Below are 17,146 nucleotides of genomic sequence, written 5' to 3' on the forward strand. Positions count from 1 at the left end.
GTGTTGCATACTGTATTATATCAATACGGGACTTGGACTGTATTTAAACTGATCTAGAAAAAAGGTTCCTGGACTGAATTGAAATACTTTTGAACATAAATAGGTTTTTTACGGTCAAAAATGCATTTACACTTGCTGATTTTCTCTCCTGGACCTTCAACAACCTTGGTCTGTACAGATAATTGTTACATCAAATGAGCAGAAACCAAAACTTGCTAATAAAACTCAGTTTAAATACGTATGATATTTATTTCCTTAATTTATCATACATGCAGAACAAGAATTAACAGTACTTATTAACACATAGAATCGAAAGCACGTGCAGTATCTGGAAAAAAAAAAAAGTGAAACCATAGGCATACATTTCAAGCAAAGAAATAGTCCTTGCAATCTGATAATTTGCGAGATGCTCCCGACTAAAGCAAAAGGAAAAGTTCCAAAGATATCCTGTGTTGTAATTTCGTCCACTAAACAGATAATGTAACTACTGTTATTTTCGATATACACACGTATGCCACTTATAGAGTACATAGTAAAAAGCAATTTACAATCTGTGAATCTTGTACCGAGTTTTCCATAGATTGAAATGCAGGATTCTAGTAGTAACGATCATCGCCTAACCAGAATGTGAAGCGACATTTTCTCTTTTTAGAACTTTTTTTTCAACACTGAAAACAAGTAATCCTTTTGCTTCGTGAACCAAGCACGTAACTAACAATTAACCAACAAAGAACAGAAATGTGTTACAAAGAAATGGAGAATTTGCTGCAACACTAATTTAATTAGTCTTTATACACACCTTCCAAGTCAGCTGCATGCTGCAACTAACTTTTTTCATCCAGTGAAAAAAAAACATAGTATTAGTTACAAAGCTTCTTAAGATATATCCTTTTTTGTTATTATTTCCACTGCTAAATGTACACATATTTCTGTAATTAAAAATCAGACTCTGTCTTCTAATAAATTATGAGTAGCACCAGTATGGCAGATCTGGTGATACTATCACGTTATTTTTTGCCTCGTTCCCTGAATTACGTATCTGCCCACCGTACCGTTCTGGTTGCATTGGTTCACACGTACTCTTCCTTTCTCTCTGTCCAACACACACATGCAATCAATAATAGATATATATATATATATATTTATATACCAGAATCTATATATAAACACATTTGTTCAATACACAATGCAAAGGTGACAGACTATACATAAGCCTAACCTCATTTCTACCGATTTTGATAGATAAAAAGTTGCTTACAAGTAGCAAAAGTGCCTTTAGCATAAAAAGAGACAAGCTGAAAAGGAAGGAAGAAATATTTTCTACTTATTGCACGCACACGCAAAAACACAGGGAACACTTCATGATGGCGTGTTTGCAGTTTTTTCCCATCTTTGGTATCGGGTAAATATTTCAGAAGTCTTTTTTTTTTGGTGATAATGTTAACTCTTATATTGCAGCAAGTGTTTCAGTTCTAGTAAGTAAACTGTGCATGTGGATTTTATATCACGTATGACATTAGTGCATTTATTGTGTATTGATGTTATGTTGTGGAAGTGGGTTCTAAAATTCACTTCAAACATAGTAGCTTGAGCTGGATTAACTTCACAAGAATTCAAACCACAGGATTGCCTCGGAATTTTAATCTAATCTGTTCAGAAAGATATAGCCTTAAGATTGGCCTTTGCACAAGTTATTGCATTTTCTAATATTTGTTACTGTAATTGGCAAATGAATAAACAAAATACCCTGCAAAATAATTGCTTACTTCATAGTTAACACTGTGGAACTATTATATTTTTCCACAATACCTTCTCAGTCCAATGAAACATTGCTTTGGAGAATTTCCTGCAGTCAAAGCATTTATAGTTTTAGGCCTCTTGAAAACTGAGGTTACACTATTTAGTTAGCATAATGTAAATACATTTCCTTGTTTAGTGCACAATTTGTCATTTGATGTGTAAACAAGATACATGTTACGTGCATGATTTAAGATACTTATTCTAGTACATTATTATATTTTAAAACATTTTCCTGTTGAGATAATTCTCTTAGAATACCAGCCAGATGATAAATGGAAGGACATTTTTACAAGTGTATGTGCTAAATTAAATCATGCCAGTGTTTCAAATGAATTGCCACACTCTTTGAAGCTGCCATATATATTTGCAGTTTTATTGTTTGTTTTAGCTCAAGTATTATTATCACTTCAGAAATAATGATTTCAACTGTCACATATAAATATGCCTTTTAACATAAATATTAATATATAATACCCAGAAACAACTTCTTTAAAAATATGTTTTGAGTACTCATAAACCTGACAGTCTACAGTGGAATACATCCATTTCTGACATGTTGTGCAAATGGTGATCAAAATGATGAAAACAACATACTAGTATAGAAAAGTTTGAAGAATGTTGATGCTTCAGTTATCGAAAATGTTAATCTTCATCTGAAGAAGATAGAAAGGGGGGGGGGGGTAGGCGAGGAGGTGAGAACCAGTTACTACAACAGGCATGAATGGCTGGCACTCTGATCTTTGATGTGAGCAGTCTCAGGTTTGGTCCCCAATGGGAGCTCCAAAATTTTAATGTTGATCCAATATCATGAGGACAATTGGAGCTAGATCAACCAATAGTAGCAGACTTCAGTCTCGAAAACCAGAAACAGCAGTGATGGCATATGAGTTGCTGAACATGTATCATCCAATGAAAAGCCACTTGGTAGGCCCTGGTTCTGAAAAGGGTTGTTGCATCATGGAGTTAAGGTTTAGTGTGTTGTTTTATTATTTTATTCACCATGAAGAGTGTGGTAACATGGAAAGTGAAAAAGAAAGTTTACAAAATATATACTAGATATAAATAAAAATGGTTGATAATTAGCATTACACAGGAAACAAAGTACTTCAAATAAGAAAAGAGAAAAACTATAGTTCAACCCTTTCACACAATTTTGACACAAGTATGAAGATATTCTCAGGAATCTTTATACAATTTAGAATATTAACTTTAATGACGTAATTGCTATTTCTCAAAACATGAACCTTTCAATTGTTTTTTTTCTTTCCTGTTTACCACTTAACGGTATAAAATGTTATGAGGGGAGTAGTGAGTACCAGCTATGAAATATTGTGCAAGGGTGACACCATACAGTAAAAGTACATTATCAGGTACAGGCACTTATTTTTTGTGCATCGCCTCTTCCAGTTACGAACCCATTTTCGACTTGTTATGTAGAATACTATTCAACAACTATCATTCCTAAAAACATGACCAAACTGTGCTGTAAGACTCTCAAATTCTAGAAAGACTACCCTATTGTGGATTTCATGGGTTCTCTAGGCACATAAATATTGTGAGACACAATAAGTTCCATGCATAAGACCTCGAGGAGAAATTAAAATTAGTAGCAGCATAGTGAAAAAAGAAATTGTAGTAGGTGAACAATGCATTGCTGCCTCATTAACCTTGACTGGTTCTTAATGGCTTTCCAAGATTGTGATTAAAAAAAGGTCATTAAGATGATTAAGAATATCTCTAAAGTTCACAGACAAAGTCAGGCAGGTCCAAGTGCAATCTCAGCTCCTTCACAAGAGACATCTAAAAGCAACAACAGATTGTGAATTTACATGAGGTAAAAATTGAGACTGTCCTTCATAATATCTAAAGAAAAATATCAACCCTTCCCCCTTTTGGTGACATTTAAAGCTTAAAAAAATGCAATCTGACTGTCACGAGAGAAGGTCATTAATCCACTTTAGGCTCATTTGGAGCTTTGGTCAACACCAGCGAAGCCATTTTCATAATTTCCCCTTCTTTAGAAAAACTGCTGTGTTATTCCAAAATCTAACATATGTTTAGAATTCCTTCTAGAGATTCACATGAATCTTCATGTGGTTTGCTTTCACTGTTTACATATTTGCAATAATTTTGTGTGTACATAAGCCTATTAAACTATTGCGAATGTCAAACAATAGTGAAAACAAATTAAACCATCCAGTGCTGTAGAAGGAATTGTATGCAGTTATAATCTTCCAGATTTTGGAATGTCATGGCAGTTTTTTGATGTGAGAGGAAATTTAGAAAGCAGCTTCACTTGTGTCGGCCAAATGTCCAGCCGAGCCGAGCCGTGAAGGGTGATATTGTCTTGGTGCTTGTTATTTACTGTGAAAGAAATCGGGAATAAACTGGGTGGACAAGACAGCAGAAGAAAGTAAATTATGCCATCTGTTGGGTCATGGATGGTTCCTTTCAATTTCCGCAAAAATATGACCAAAAAGCAAATATGTTTCCAGCATCATGGAAACAATTGGAGTTAGAGGACTCTGATGATGGTGATGAAAGTTGCTAAAACAAAGTTGGATGGCGAGCTCTGGCCCCGAAGGGCTGTCATGAAATAAAATTTATAATATAATTAAGCCTTGTTTCCATATTAAAAACAATGAGTTGCTGACCAAGACAGTTTATTAAGATAAAAACACTTAACACGTAACGTTTCAACCTTGTATCAGGGTCTTCCTCAGACGAGGAACTGAACTAAAACGATCAAATATACTACACACAGAAAGATTACATACACATAGCAGGGTCACTAGCTACACAAAAACAAATCAAGTTGACAGTCCTTATCTAGGAAGATTTCTCCAAAGGAATTAAACATATCACCACCTGACAATTGTTCACTAATGGGTATACCACACTGACAGGTCAAGATTAGCAAGAGTCTGGAACTACCCATTCATCATTCCCCCACCCCTCCTGCCTTTTTGGATATGGATGAATACCTCCTCCCCTGGTCTTCTTCTTTCTCTTTCTTCCTTGTTCATTCTTCTTTTTTCCCCTCCTTCCTTTTTCTCATCCTTCCAACATCGTCTGAGGAAGTCCCTGATACAGGGTTGAAACGTTACATGTTAATTGTTTTTATATCTTAATAAACTGCCTTGGTCAGCATCTTAGAGTTTATAAAATTTATAGTGTATTTTAATAAAATTATCTAAATTTATCACTTAATTTTCTTAGCTATGTTCATATTCTCAGTTCTACATCATATTTCAGCCTTGATTCAGTGGATGATTTAATGTGTTTGGTTTTATTGAAAAATCACATCAGGATGAATGTATGAGTGTGAAATGTCCGTATCCAGGGAAATAAATGTAATGAGAGTAGAGATTATTTAATAGATAGCAGAACATGCATCCCGTTGAAAATCAGAAGGACGGGATTATGCTCAAGGCGAATCAAGCTTTGGACGTCTTTAAGAAATTTTATGGTGAAACAAGAACTTTAGTACAGTGATTACCCTCTCAATTCAGTAATTATATGCTACTTGATGTTTCATGTATATTTCCTCCTGTTCAGTTCTTCAATATCTGCTATCATTGTACTCGTTTACTGTGTATTAATATAAAATCCACATGCTAAGAATCATACGTGATGCATGAATGAAGAATAGGACTCTCATTCTAATCCTATGGAAGCAACAAAACCAAGATCCACACTCAAAAGCACTTGATTTGGGAACAATGACCGTGACAAGAATGTTATGTACAAAATTATATAATTTACAGATATTTAAATGTCTGGTTCTAAAGTGTAGTTGCTTACACTAAACACTGCAATCAGCTAAGTACTGAAGGAATATGCACTTTTAGATATTGATATACAAGTTTCCAGATATATTATATATCAATAGATACATATTTATATAAAGAATGTTTTGTTTTCTTTACTGTACAAAATTATATTAAAAAACCTTCTGCAAGTAATGACAACTTCATACTTCATCATTGGATAGTATTATTTACTTCATCGCTTGACCAACCAATCATGCTGGAGGAACGAGGCTATGTCGTGGATCATTAACTTTCCGCCTGCGAACTTTCTTCAGACAGTGGCTGAGGAGAAAGTGGCACTGGACTCTGGAAGACAGAAAAGAATCAAATGAGGTGAAAGTAGGCAGATCTGATACCACTTTGAACCCTACTGCACTGGCATATTCTGCTGTTGGTCAACCTGTTAGTACTGCGCTAACATTGAAATTCATCTGCTCATACAAAATTTGTCAGAAAAGTTCCAGGACTGATTTTTTTATTCTTTACCTGTGATATTCAAACACAAGAAATGGGTGTTATTCAGTTACCTGATGTGTGTTCTGAATAGACATGACCTTGGAAATGTTTCCATGTAAACTCACTAGGTTGCAGGGCTGTGCTTAGCAACCCACTGTACGGCTTGTTGGCGCATTTAGTTGGAAGTTACATGAGTGACGTGATGGACGTGGATTCCGAGCAGAGAGTTAACATTAAGTTATGTGTTAAGCTAGGAAAACCCCTAGTGAACATGGAATATGATACAGCAAACATATGGTGACAAGGCATTATCGAGAAGGCGTGTCTTTGAATGTCACAATAGGTTTCAGGAGGGCAGAGATTCAGCGCAAGATGATCCCAGAGTGACAAAGACAAGGTTATTCATATTCTTTGATGCTAAAGGTTTGGTGCACCATGAATATCTGCCTGAAAGACAAACGATAAACCAAAACTTTTAAATTACATCCTGAAACGTTTGCGTCAAGCAATTCAGTGGCGGCGTCCTGATTTGTGAGCGTTTGGGCAGTGATTTTTATTGCACGATAATGCAAAGCCCCATACTTTTTTATAAGTCCAGGAATATTTGGCCAAGCATCATATCCCTGCTCTACCACATCCCCCATATTCACCTGACCTGACACTGCGATTTTGTTTCCCTGTGTGAAAATGCCACTGAAAGGGAAGTGTCATGAAGATATTGCAGCAATCCAAAGGGCTGAGATAGATGTGCTGAGAAGCATCCCAGATGAAGCTTTCTCTGCTTGCTTCCATGACCTCCAGAAACAGTGGCAGCTGTGCATAGATGCCGAAGGTACTATTTTGACAAGACCTAGGACCATTAGTTTCTAAGTTGAATAAATTATTTTTTACGAGTTCTGTCCAGGAACTTTTCTGACAAAGGTTGTATATCTATTGTAAATTACGAAAGCTCTTTGAGATGCAGTCTAGCTGTCTTTTGTTTTGTTTTACGATTGGGAAAATATAATAGGTTGGAGCATTCCCTTCCGTTATTAGTATCTATGCCGTGATCCCTTCAACACATTGTCAGATGTTAGCGTGATGCTCACGTGTCGACCAACTGCAGGCAGGGACGTAGCTAGGTTGATCAGTTCGGGGGGGCCAAATCTGAAATTTGTTCCTATGTAAATATTTCCAGACAGTAAAGGTAAATAACATACACACACAGATATATATATATATATATATATATATATATATATATATATATATATATATATATATATATATTACATTATAATATTGCTACATATATAGTGCATTGGTATATTAAACTACCAAGAAGTGTATATAATATACGTATATGTGAATACTGGAGGTCAAATACAAATTAGAGTTCAACAATTTTCAGGAAGCAAATCTATGTAATTACTATTAAACTCTTACTTTACAGTTTTCCTTAAAGTTTTTTACTTTCTGCTTGTCTCAATGACAACCTCTTCTTTTTTATCGAAACTATATCCCCTGTGGAAGTGCTAAACTGATAAATTATTCTGTGTAGGATCTTTCCTATTCATTCTGGAGGATACCGGGATTTTTTTTCACCTGTTCGAGCGGCTCCGGTGCCCACCCAGCATCGTACGTATAAAGTGGGTACATGGAGGAAACTCTGGCAGGTAAACGAGGCCAGGGACGTGGTGCTGATTGATCACATCACCTCCACCTTCGGCCGTGATCAAGAAAGTGTGGAGCCCTAACTACACACCCCTATACGCTTTCATGGCATAGCGAAAAGCACAGGGGAGCACATTACTTTACTTTTTTCATTATTTGGTATCCAGTACGTCATCATTAACAAATCATATTACATACACGCACACGCACACATATACACAGTTTTTTGGGGTAACAATTATAACTTGTTACTTATGAGAAACACTTCTATTGAAAGCGAAGCGAACGAGAAAAATATTACTAATTTCATACCTTTCATTCTTTCAAACAGGCAATAACAAATACTTTAACGAGTCATCATGTAAGTAAACTGCTACATTTTCTTCGTCCTCTTGCATCTGCCCCTCCTCCCTCCCCAAGCCCTCCTAACTCCTCACTAAAGTTATTGCTTGCTCGAAGGCAGCGAGGTCATTGGACTGTTCTGGTACTTGGCACCCTGGATAGAAGCAAAATCTATCAGAATGAATCGAAAACAAAGGTTTACTGGGGAAGGGAAAATTTAACCGTATTTGCGTATTGCCTTACAGAAACGGTGCACTGAAACAGCAGTGAAACCCAGGGATAAGTCTTCCCTGCAATTTGTCAGGTTCGACACAAAGGGGTCTAGTCATACAGTGACGACCACAGATTAGAAATAGGTCTCGCAGGAACATTTTATGACGGGCAGTTCAGAGAGTATTTGGGACGCAGTGCCGCCTTTGGTTGTCCGCAACCATCTCGCCAACATTTGTTGAACAAGCTTGTTGTATTGTCTCCATTCAAGCTTTGTGCTGGTCTTAGGGCCGCCTGTCAAGATGTTGCTTTCCTGAAGAAAGAAGATCGCGTTTTATTCTAATTTCTGGGCCTTCCCGATGGCGCAGTGGTACCGTCGTTCCCTTGTAATTAAGGGGTCCCGGGTTCGATACCCGGTGGAGGCACATAGTGGTTCGGATCCCACTTGAAACTGTAGGTCCAGTCCCGATTAACCTTACTGTGCACAAAGTGTTCTTAAAACAACTCAATCAATCAATCTTATTTCTGGCTGTGAATTTAGGCAGGGACGTAATTATAACAATAATAGGACGTTATAAAAACATTAATAATAATAATAATAATAATGACGCTTTTAACATTGAAATTATTGTCAAATTTAAATTCTAGCACATTTAGTAGTATTCCAGCGCAAACAGCACTGTAAATTATGCGATTGATTTGTAACTCTCCTCTAGACACTAACGTGTGCAGGTTTTTTTCTTCATAATTAACCACTTTTAAGCTTCCTTTTGAAAGTTGTTCAAAGACAGAAATTTCGGGAGAGTTATAACCGCATCAGCTCCCCCATGTGTACACCAGTGCCTCGAGATGTAGTAGGAAAAATAGATGCGTGCCACTTTTGCGGCAATTTCGAAAATTGTGCACCTCTTAACTTGCACCTTGCATTCTCGCAAAACGATGTTGATGGTTTGTGCAAGTATCATGCACAAAGACACTGAAATAGGTGTTTTCACACTTTGTTTATTTCTGTCTTGAGTTCGTGTTATCAGTAGGGAGCGGGTTTATAATAGCCACAAAGCATGCTAAATAGACAGGTAAATTGGCGCCAAAAATGACAAAATTTGACAACTTCAAAAAGCACAAAAAATAGGTAGTAAATATCAACTTGTTATTACCTTTCTTTTTCAGTTTCACACCTATTTTTTTTATTCTACGTATATTATATTTTTTTAAATGTTGTGCCGATTTTCTGTTACTTTTAGTTAATCGCAATGTTGACGATCATGAATGGCAATTAATGAAGGAAAACTCACAAATCGCCATCACAATTATGATATGTAATATGCAGAATATTATTGGCGACTCAAATATTCTGTTTCTTGTTGTTGTTGTTTTTTAACATTCTCAAGAATAAATTCATGTTTTTGCTTTATATTGCATATTTATTATAACGTCACGTTTACCACGGCAGACCTCCTCGGTGTGGTTTACCACGTTGCCTTGTAACCAAAGAGTGCCAGGTTCAAGTCCCGATGGAGACACATTGCACAATGGGTCGGAGTCAAATTTAAATTATAAATCCAGTTCCAATTAATCTATTTGAGCATAAAATGGACTTTAAACTATTTTTGATTACGACGACAATGGGATCAGTTATTGTAATAGTGAAAGAAAATAATATCTCCTTCAGGATTCAAACCTCGGACTCAGTTTTACAGAAATTGTAATCTCTAGACCAGTGGTTCCCAAAGTGTGCGTCGCGGCGCCCTGGGGCCGACGCGAGATGTTCCAATATTTTCACTAAAATTCAGTCATTGATATGATTGTTCCAAATACATGTTCTTATTTAGAACATTTTACATAAAAAATGTTTCTGAATTTGAAATATATGTTTATTTTTTTAACTTAAGGAAAGCAACCTATACACACTAACAGAGCGTTACAAGTGTTACATAGGGCCTCCCCGGTGGCGTAGTGTTAGAGTTGCAACCTTGTAATAAAGGGGTCACGGGTTCGTTACCCGGTGCAGGCACATAGTGGTTCGAATCCCACTTTAAACAGTAGGTCCAGTTCCGATTAGCCTTATTGTGCATGAAATGGACTTAAAACATCAATTCAATCAATCAATCAATCAAAACAAGTATTAGATGTGCCTAGATTCTGATTTGGACGCCGTGGAAAAATCTTGAAACACTAATGGCGCGGCGAAACGAAAAAGTTTGGAAATTCTTGCTCTAGACCATAGAGATTAGCTTTGTTCCTTCGTTCGTCAGTGCTATATATATTTTTTAAAACAATGCAAATATAGGTAAAGATTATTTCTCCGTTGTGTGAGGTATCGGTAGACCGTTAACTTCTGCTGGCAATGCCAACAATGCATTAGTGTACATTGTTATTAGATAGGCTTCCACTCTCCCCGACATCCATTCTAAACAATGGCATTACTTATTTCATTTATTCCAGTGTTCGTGGCGGAGTGGTAAGCGTAAAGGGCTACGGAATCAGAGATCCCATGTTCAAACCTCCACCAGCCATTGGTGACTCATTCTGTTTGTCTATGCTCCCATCACCTTTCCATCCGTCCATCATTCATCCATCCACATCGACTTGTAAAAATTAACCTATGAGGTAGGAAAAAAGGTAAAATAGCCAAAATGAAAACCTATTGAATTCTAGCCGCCTCAGTGGCTGAGCACGTTAGCTACCGAATTACGATTTTGTCCAAAATTGATCTAAGTTCGAGTCCGTGAGTTTTTGTATTAAGTCCTCTTCATGCACAGATAGGCCAATCGGGACTGGACGTACAGTTTAAAGTTGGATTCAAACCACTATGTGCGTCCACTAGATATCGAACCCAGGCCAGGACCTCTTAATTATATGGTGACGACATTACCGCTACGCGATGTCCTCGCCTGGAGAGGCAAGCGCTTTTTTTGTTACTGTCCATGCATTAATTTCTTGTATCGCCGTTGCATATCTTTGACATTAGCCAGAAGTGTCAGTAAAGTAATGTAAAATCAGGAAACGAAAATCAAAGTACATCCAGTGTTCAAATTGAAATTTTTAATTTAGTTCCTGACCAGGTAAAGAATTTTCCTCTTAAATATTCTCGATCATATTTTGCTATTGCTAAGAATTTGACGTAATCATTTCTTTCAACTTCAAGTAAATATTACATTAATATCAGCATATAAATTGTCAGTTTCTGTACTGAATTTTACATTAAAATTAATACTGTTGTTGGTTTGCAAATTACAATATGTATTTGATGAGAAACTATTTCCTGATTAATTAGCCTTCCTCTAAGAAAAATAATTCTGATATGAATTAAAAGTCCACTGAGACGAGATCAGTGATTACTGAACTCTTGTACATTAATTGGAAAATTTGTGTTATTTACTTTGAACCATCAGTCCGTATGTTTTAGGTACAAATCTCAAAATTTGAAAAGGGAAGCTGATATGACTTTTCTCCACAGCATTTTTTCAATTTGAACACTCGATATACAGACATATACATATTTCATTATTTAAGTTAAACTACGAACACACACACACACACACACACACATAATTGTTTTACAAAACTGATTGGTACTCACTTTGTAATTCGCCCACAGTTCCATGCATTTTAGATGATAGGACGTTCCTCCGTTTTCCTTAATTTTTTCACATGCTTTCTTCCAGTTGCGAATCCCTATTTTCCTGAAACTTGATTCTGCATATCCTGAATCTGTGCCAAATTTACGGCATGGAAAACAAAAGCATGCGTCAAGTTCCACACTATATTCTAGCCACGGCGCAGATGCAAACCAGTAATCGCTTTCGCTTTCCGAACGTAGTATTTGGATAGTTTTGCAAAAGTGGTTGCCTAGGATTATCTATCCCAAGATCAGTAATTATTTTCACATTAGTACATTCACTTGTTTTGCCTAACTTTGGAACGTCAGAACTTGGATCAACATCATCTTCATTGTCGTCATGTTCCACATGTTTTGAGATAGTTTTAAAATATCCAGTTTTGATAAATTTATCCATTCAAAATGGAAATGCACAACAACGCTAGAACTCTTCCCACACACGAATAAAAACACAGTGACCGTAGCAACCCGATAGCAGACCTTCCTCGCAAGCAAGAACACAAAGCTAATCTGTGGCTCTGAAGCTGAAGCAAGGAGCAATTTTAAATCTCAGAACAATGTCAGTACTGGAGAACTCTCTCCATATGTCGCTCGACCCCCAACTGTTGACCGCTCGCCTCGGCGGAGTCTTTGATTCCATCTGTAACGGAAGGGTCATTTGCAACAAAAGGCAAAAGGTTTTCACAAACTTAGGGTAGGGCAAGGTAATAACCTCAAAGCATTTTATGCCTTTGGTTATAAACTGCTAAGCAACGAAAGGGTGGAATTTTGCTGTCCTACATTTGCTTCCGAAGATTTTCTTCGGAACAGTGTTTCCAACTCTGCTACAAATTTACCAGCAAATAATATGTAGTATTAATTTAGGATAATTTTTAATCGATCAAAATTTTGTTTGCGGGGGCCAGAGTTACAACTGCCGGGGCCAAAGCCCCCCCAGGCCCCCCCCTAATGACGTCCCTGACTGCAGGACTGTTTTTTTTCTTAATTTTTCATTTTTTTTGTTTTCGTGAATTTTATTAGTCTATACTCATATATTGCAATGGTTAATGGATGATGGAGACTGAAAGGTACATGAGAATCAGTGCGATATTCTTTATTCAGAAGATGGTGATGTGAAGCAGCCTGACTTAAGTGATCATGAGCGCAAAAGTGAAGTACCAGCCACCGAAAATGACCATCCAACTCAAAGAAATGTTCATGGGCCACAGTACACTGGATGTGACGGAACAACAATGAACAAAAAAATGATATTGAGTATCAAAAAATACCAACAAAAAAAATAATGAGGGGTTAGCGTTGTGCTAATATGTAGACTCTGACATAGTCGACCAAAACTAGGTTAACTGGTTTACCATTGATAAACCAACTTTATATATGAGGCAGAACACTCACCAGACGCAGGAAAAATTAAAATTTTCGTGGCTGCGAATCGCATCTTCAGGTGTAGAAACAAAATGACAAGAATGAAGCAAAAGTGACCTGCAGTATTGCCAGGTCCAGAAAGAAGCTGTAGACGATGACAAAAAAATTAGTTCTTTCCAACAACATCCCCTGGCCTGAACAAGGCCACCCAGTAAAGTCCCCCATCCTCAACCCTCACCTCCATCACCACCCCACATTGCACCCTCCCAGTGAAAGAACAATTTTTTTTGGCACTATCTATACAACTTTTTTCTAGACCTGGCAACACTGCAGTCTTTGTTTCTACACCTCAAGATGTAGCTTACTGCCGCAAATATTTGATTCCTGTGTCTGGAGAGTGTTTCCTCTTTTACTTGCCATTGTGGCCCTGCTTCCTTTTATCTACAATGTAAATTACTGGAAAATTTGAAGTTGTTCGACATTTGCTTTTGTTTTACTTGCATGCCTGAATTTGTGTTTTATTCCTATTATATCTAATTGGTGTATAATATATATAATAAATAAGATGCTTGAAACTTGTAACAATTTTAAGGTTCTTCAAACTATTGATTAATATTAGCGTATAAGTATTCCACCCCACTTATAAGCACCAATTTACCATGGTTTTTATACTTGAAATATTAAAAAATTACAACAGAATATTAAAGTACTTGTTATGTAATTATACAATACAGCGTTTCACACAATATCAATGCAAATCAATGGAAACTTCGAGTTTTGCATAATTCCCAGAGTAATTGGACTGAAAATGTTGTGTGGCATTTTTGCAGAGCTGCAGAAGACCAAAATGCCAGAAAAAGTATCAGCTGATATTGGCAAATAAAATCCAACAGATACTTTCCAATATTAATATATTGGCATCGCTATCGTCTTATCTCTAGGTAAAACCCTGTATATCGTATCATGCCGCAGGCGTGAGTCGAAGCTAGGATCCGGGCATCATAAATAAATAAGCTAATCATGTATGAAAAGGGTCCCGCTGAAGCAACGAAAAAGAGCTTGTTAAAAGCTAATTATGACAGCGACCTTCAGTGGAGTTGGACAACAATCGCTGACATTGCATTAGCCCGACACAGTATGAAAATCAGGAAATCAGTGTTTTTCCTCAGATTCACCATTGCCAAAGGATGTGCTCAAGTTAACCGTCTTAATGCCTGATAGTTTGAATTTAATTTAAATAGGTCGCGTTGGAAAATATATTTCTTAGTTGTCTTCCGTTTTCCGTCAGATGAAGTAGTTACAAAAGAACTTCGTTTCTAGTTGTTTTCAGTTTACGTTGAATCCAGTTATCACGAGAGCTCCACAGTTGTCACAAGTTTAGAAAAAGGAGTGAATGAATGATCGGGAAGTTAAAAGTTTATCGTTTAGAATATCGGTCTACGAAAGTACAGAGTTTGGGGCCCGAAGTTGCTGCCTCATCTGTTTTATTACAGAGTAGGGCCACAACGAGGACCAGCGGAGAAGAGATTGCAGCAGAACTACAGGTAAATGAACATTCCTTATGTCTTTCCTTACCCTGTCTCTTCAGTCAAAGATAGTGTTTTTAAATAGATGTCTGTGTGTTTTTATTGCACGGGGCTAGTCCCCTTGCAGTTTGAGTGTAGACGTAGCTCTTCAGAGCTAGAGCTACCCCCTTTTTCTTACAACGTTCCTCTCGCATAGCAAGCGAGTGGCTAAAGGCTGTCATAGCCTATCAACGATCCACCAAATGTTTGGTCTTTAGACGATATATTTTCAGGATTAACCTGTAAATGCCAGCTGGTCCTTTTGGGAATCCTGCCAGTAAGCCTCGAACGGTGGCTAATTACTTTGGTGATTAAAAGTTTCTCATTATTTCTGGAGAGCAACTCTCGATATTTTGTTTCTGTTTTTCATTTTTCATTTATTTGCCATATTTGAATTTCAGTGCAATAAAAGTATTGTATGAATAGGTTTTCTCGGGATATGAACCAGGTGATTTCCAGATAGTGGAGTGAATATGCCAGTAGTGTGACGTTAGCTCTCAAAAGCTCAGAAGCTATTGAGAGCTAACATCACCACTGGCATATACAGGATTTATATTTTGGGAGGGCAGAATACGCAATATGATATTTAGAACTTTCCAGTCTCAAAAATGGGTGGTTTGCATTTATCAGACTGGTTTTAACCGAATTTTTCAGTTTTTATTCTAAAATATTTTTTTTTTTCAAAATAATTTCTGCATACATTCTCACCTTAAGAGATTGAACTTGAACTTCAATCCCTGAAGATGGAGTGACATTAGCTCCCTATCCGCAAATCACCTGGTTCATATCCCGAGATAATATCTTCTTCATTCAGCGTCAGGAAAGCTTCAAGAATTATTTTACCAGTATTGTATGTTTATTTTTTTTAGGAAATCACTTTGAATTTTAAAGCATGGGCTTTGCACAGAATGGGAACTATTTGTCACAGGGCAGGTCTTTCACAGGAAGTAAAATGTTGACATCCCACCTCCAAAAAAATTCAATTAGATGAAGAAGAAATGGATATTGTAATATAGAAATTCCTCTTCGTCAAGTGTTTACAAAAATTATAAAAAGCAGCACTACTCTGTACCTGCAAGCATGCTAAGTACAGTTGAAAATTGTTCAATAATAATGTAATTAACATATTTTGCAATAGACTGATTCCATGTCAAATCACCATGATATCCACCAATTCAGATTTTAATGAAACTTGGTGTATCTGTTAATACTACCAAGGTTAGAACACATGCAATTCTTTTCTTCTGTAGATCTCAAAGTTACTGAGAAACAGGAGGCTAAAGTTTCAGAATCTTGCAGGGATCGGTCATTGCCAAGGCCATGGTGGTTGCCTACAGTGCTGATTGACGTTGCAGCAATGTTGATTTTTTTGTGTTATTAAAATTGCATTATCAAAAAGACATTGCAGTTATGCCAATTTTTTTTCAAATTTAAGCTTAAAGTATGTTCTAAAAGGCTATAAAGTAAAATTAGTGGCTTTTTTTACTGCTTCTATTCATAAATTTTCATTAAAACAATTTTTATGTACATTCTTTTGCATGCCAAATCATCACAGAAAAATGAACTTTTAAACCAGACCATTTCAGATTTTCATGAAATTTGGTGGGATGGTAGAAGACATGAAGTAACTTACATATGTAAAATTTTAACCCTCAGTGATACACTGTATTCATACAGCAGGCTTGCCAACCTTAAAACAAATGTAAAATTTAAGTGCTTACAAGGTCAAATTGCTTCAGTAAAAAAAGTACCTGGAATTTGGCTGGTAAAAGTCCCACATTGGAGGTATCTAGAATTATTTTTTTTCCGTAGGATGGCAGCACTGTACTGAATGACCACGCAAAGGGGTAAAGTAAACTAACTATCCATCAGTTTGTGGACAGCAGCTGTTTACGTTAGATGTGTTGACGAGTGTCCTGCGATTTGCAGAATTGAGACAAATATCGAGCAAGGAATTTAAAGACCACAGGGAAGGAACGTGCTTTGTCCATTTTTAGCCAAATTGAGGTAAAGGTGGCATCAAATAGCTCTGTGAAGGGTCTTTATAACTAGCAATTGTACAAGAATAGAACATGCTTTTTCCACCCGTTACAAAGAGCGTTTGTATGCGTATGCAGGGAAAAAACATGCTCATAACAAGGAAGAAACGTGCTCTCCTGTAAAATCAAGAAAATAGACAAAGCACGTTCTTTCCCTGTGGTCTTCATTTGTTTGAAATTTTGTGTTGCCAACAGACTGTAGTGTGCTGAATCATTGAATATGCTACAAAAGGCCTTTGGTGATTCGATTTAGAAAGAGATGTCTGGGATAATCATATCCAATGT

The 17,146-nt window shown here is 36.7% G+C and overlaps 1 protein-coding gene across 4 annotated transcripts in view; it reads right to left on the reverse strand.

Moving 5' to 3' along the window:
- Positions 1-229: 229 nt before the first annotated feature.
- tau (microtubule-associated protein tau) overlaps positions 230-17,146 on the reverse strand; it is a 134,442-nt gene continuing 117,525 nt past the window's right edge. For all 4 annotated transcript variants that reach the window (XM_083128952.1, XM_083128941.1, XM_083128948.1 and 1 more), the window contains one exon: positions 230-5,918. In XM_083128952.1, the coding sequence (XP_082985078.1) occupies positions 5,859-5,918 (60 nt within the window). In that variant the 3' untranslated portion in view covers positions 230-5,858. The remainder of the gene's footprint in view (positions 5,919-17,146) is intronic.

The sequence above is a fragment of the Lepisma saccharinum genome, chromosome 1 (assembly GCF_977018435.1).
Source record: "Lepisma saccharinum chromosome 1, izLepSacc3.1, whole genome shotgun sequence".
Taxonomy (NCBI): domain Eukaryota; kingdom Metazoa; phylum Arthropoda; class Insecta; order Zygentoma; family Lepismatidae; genus Lepisma; species Lepisma saccharinum.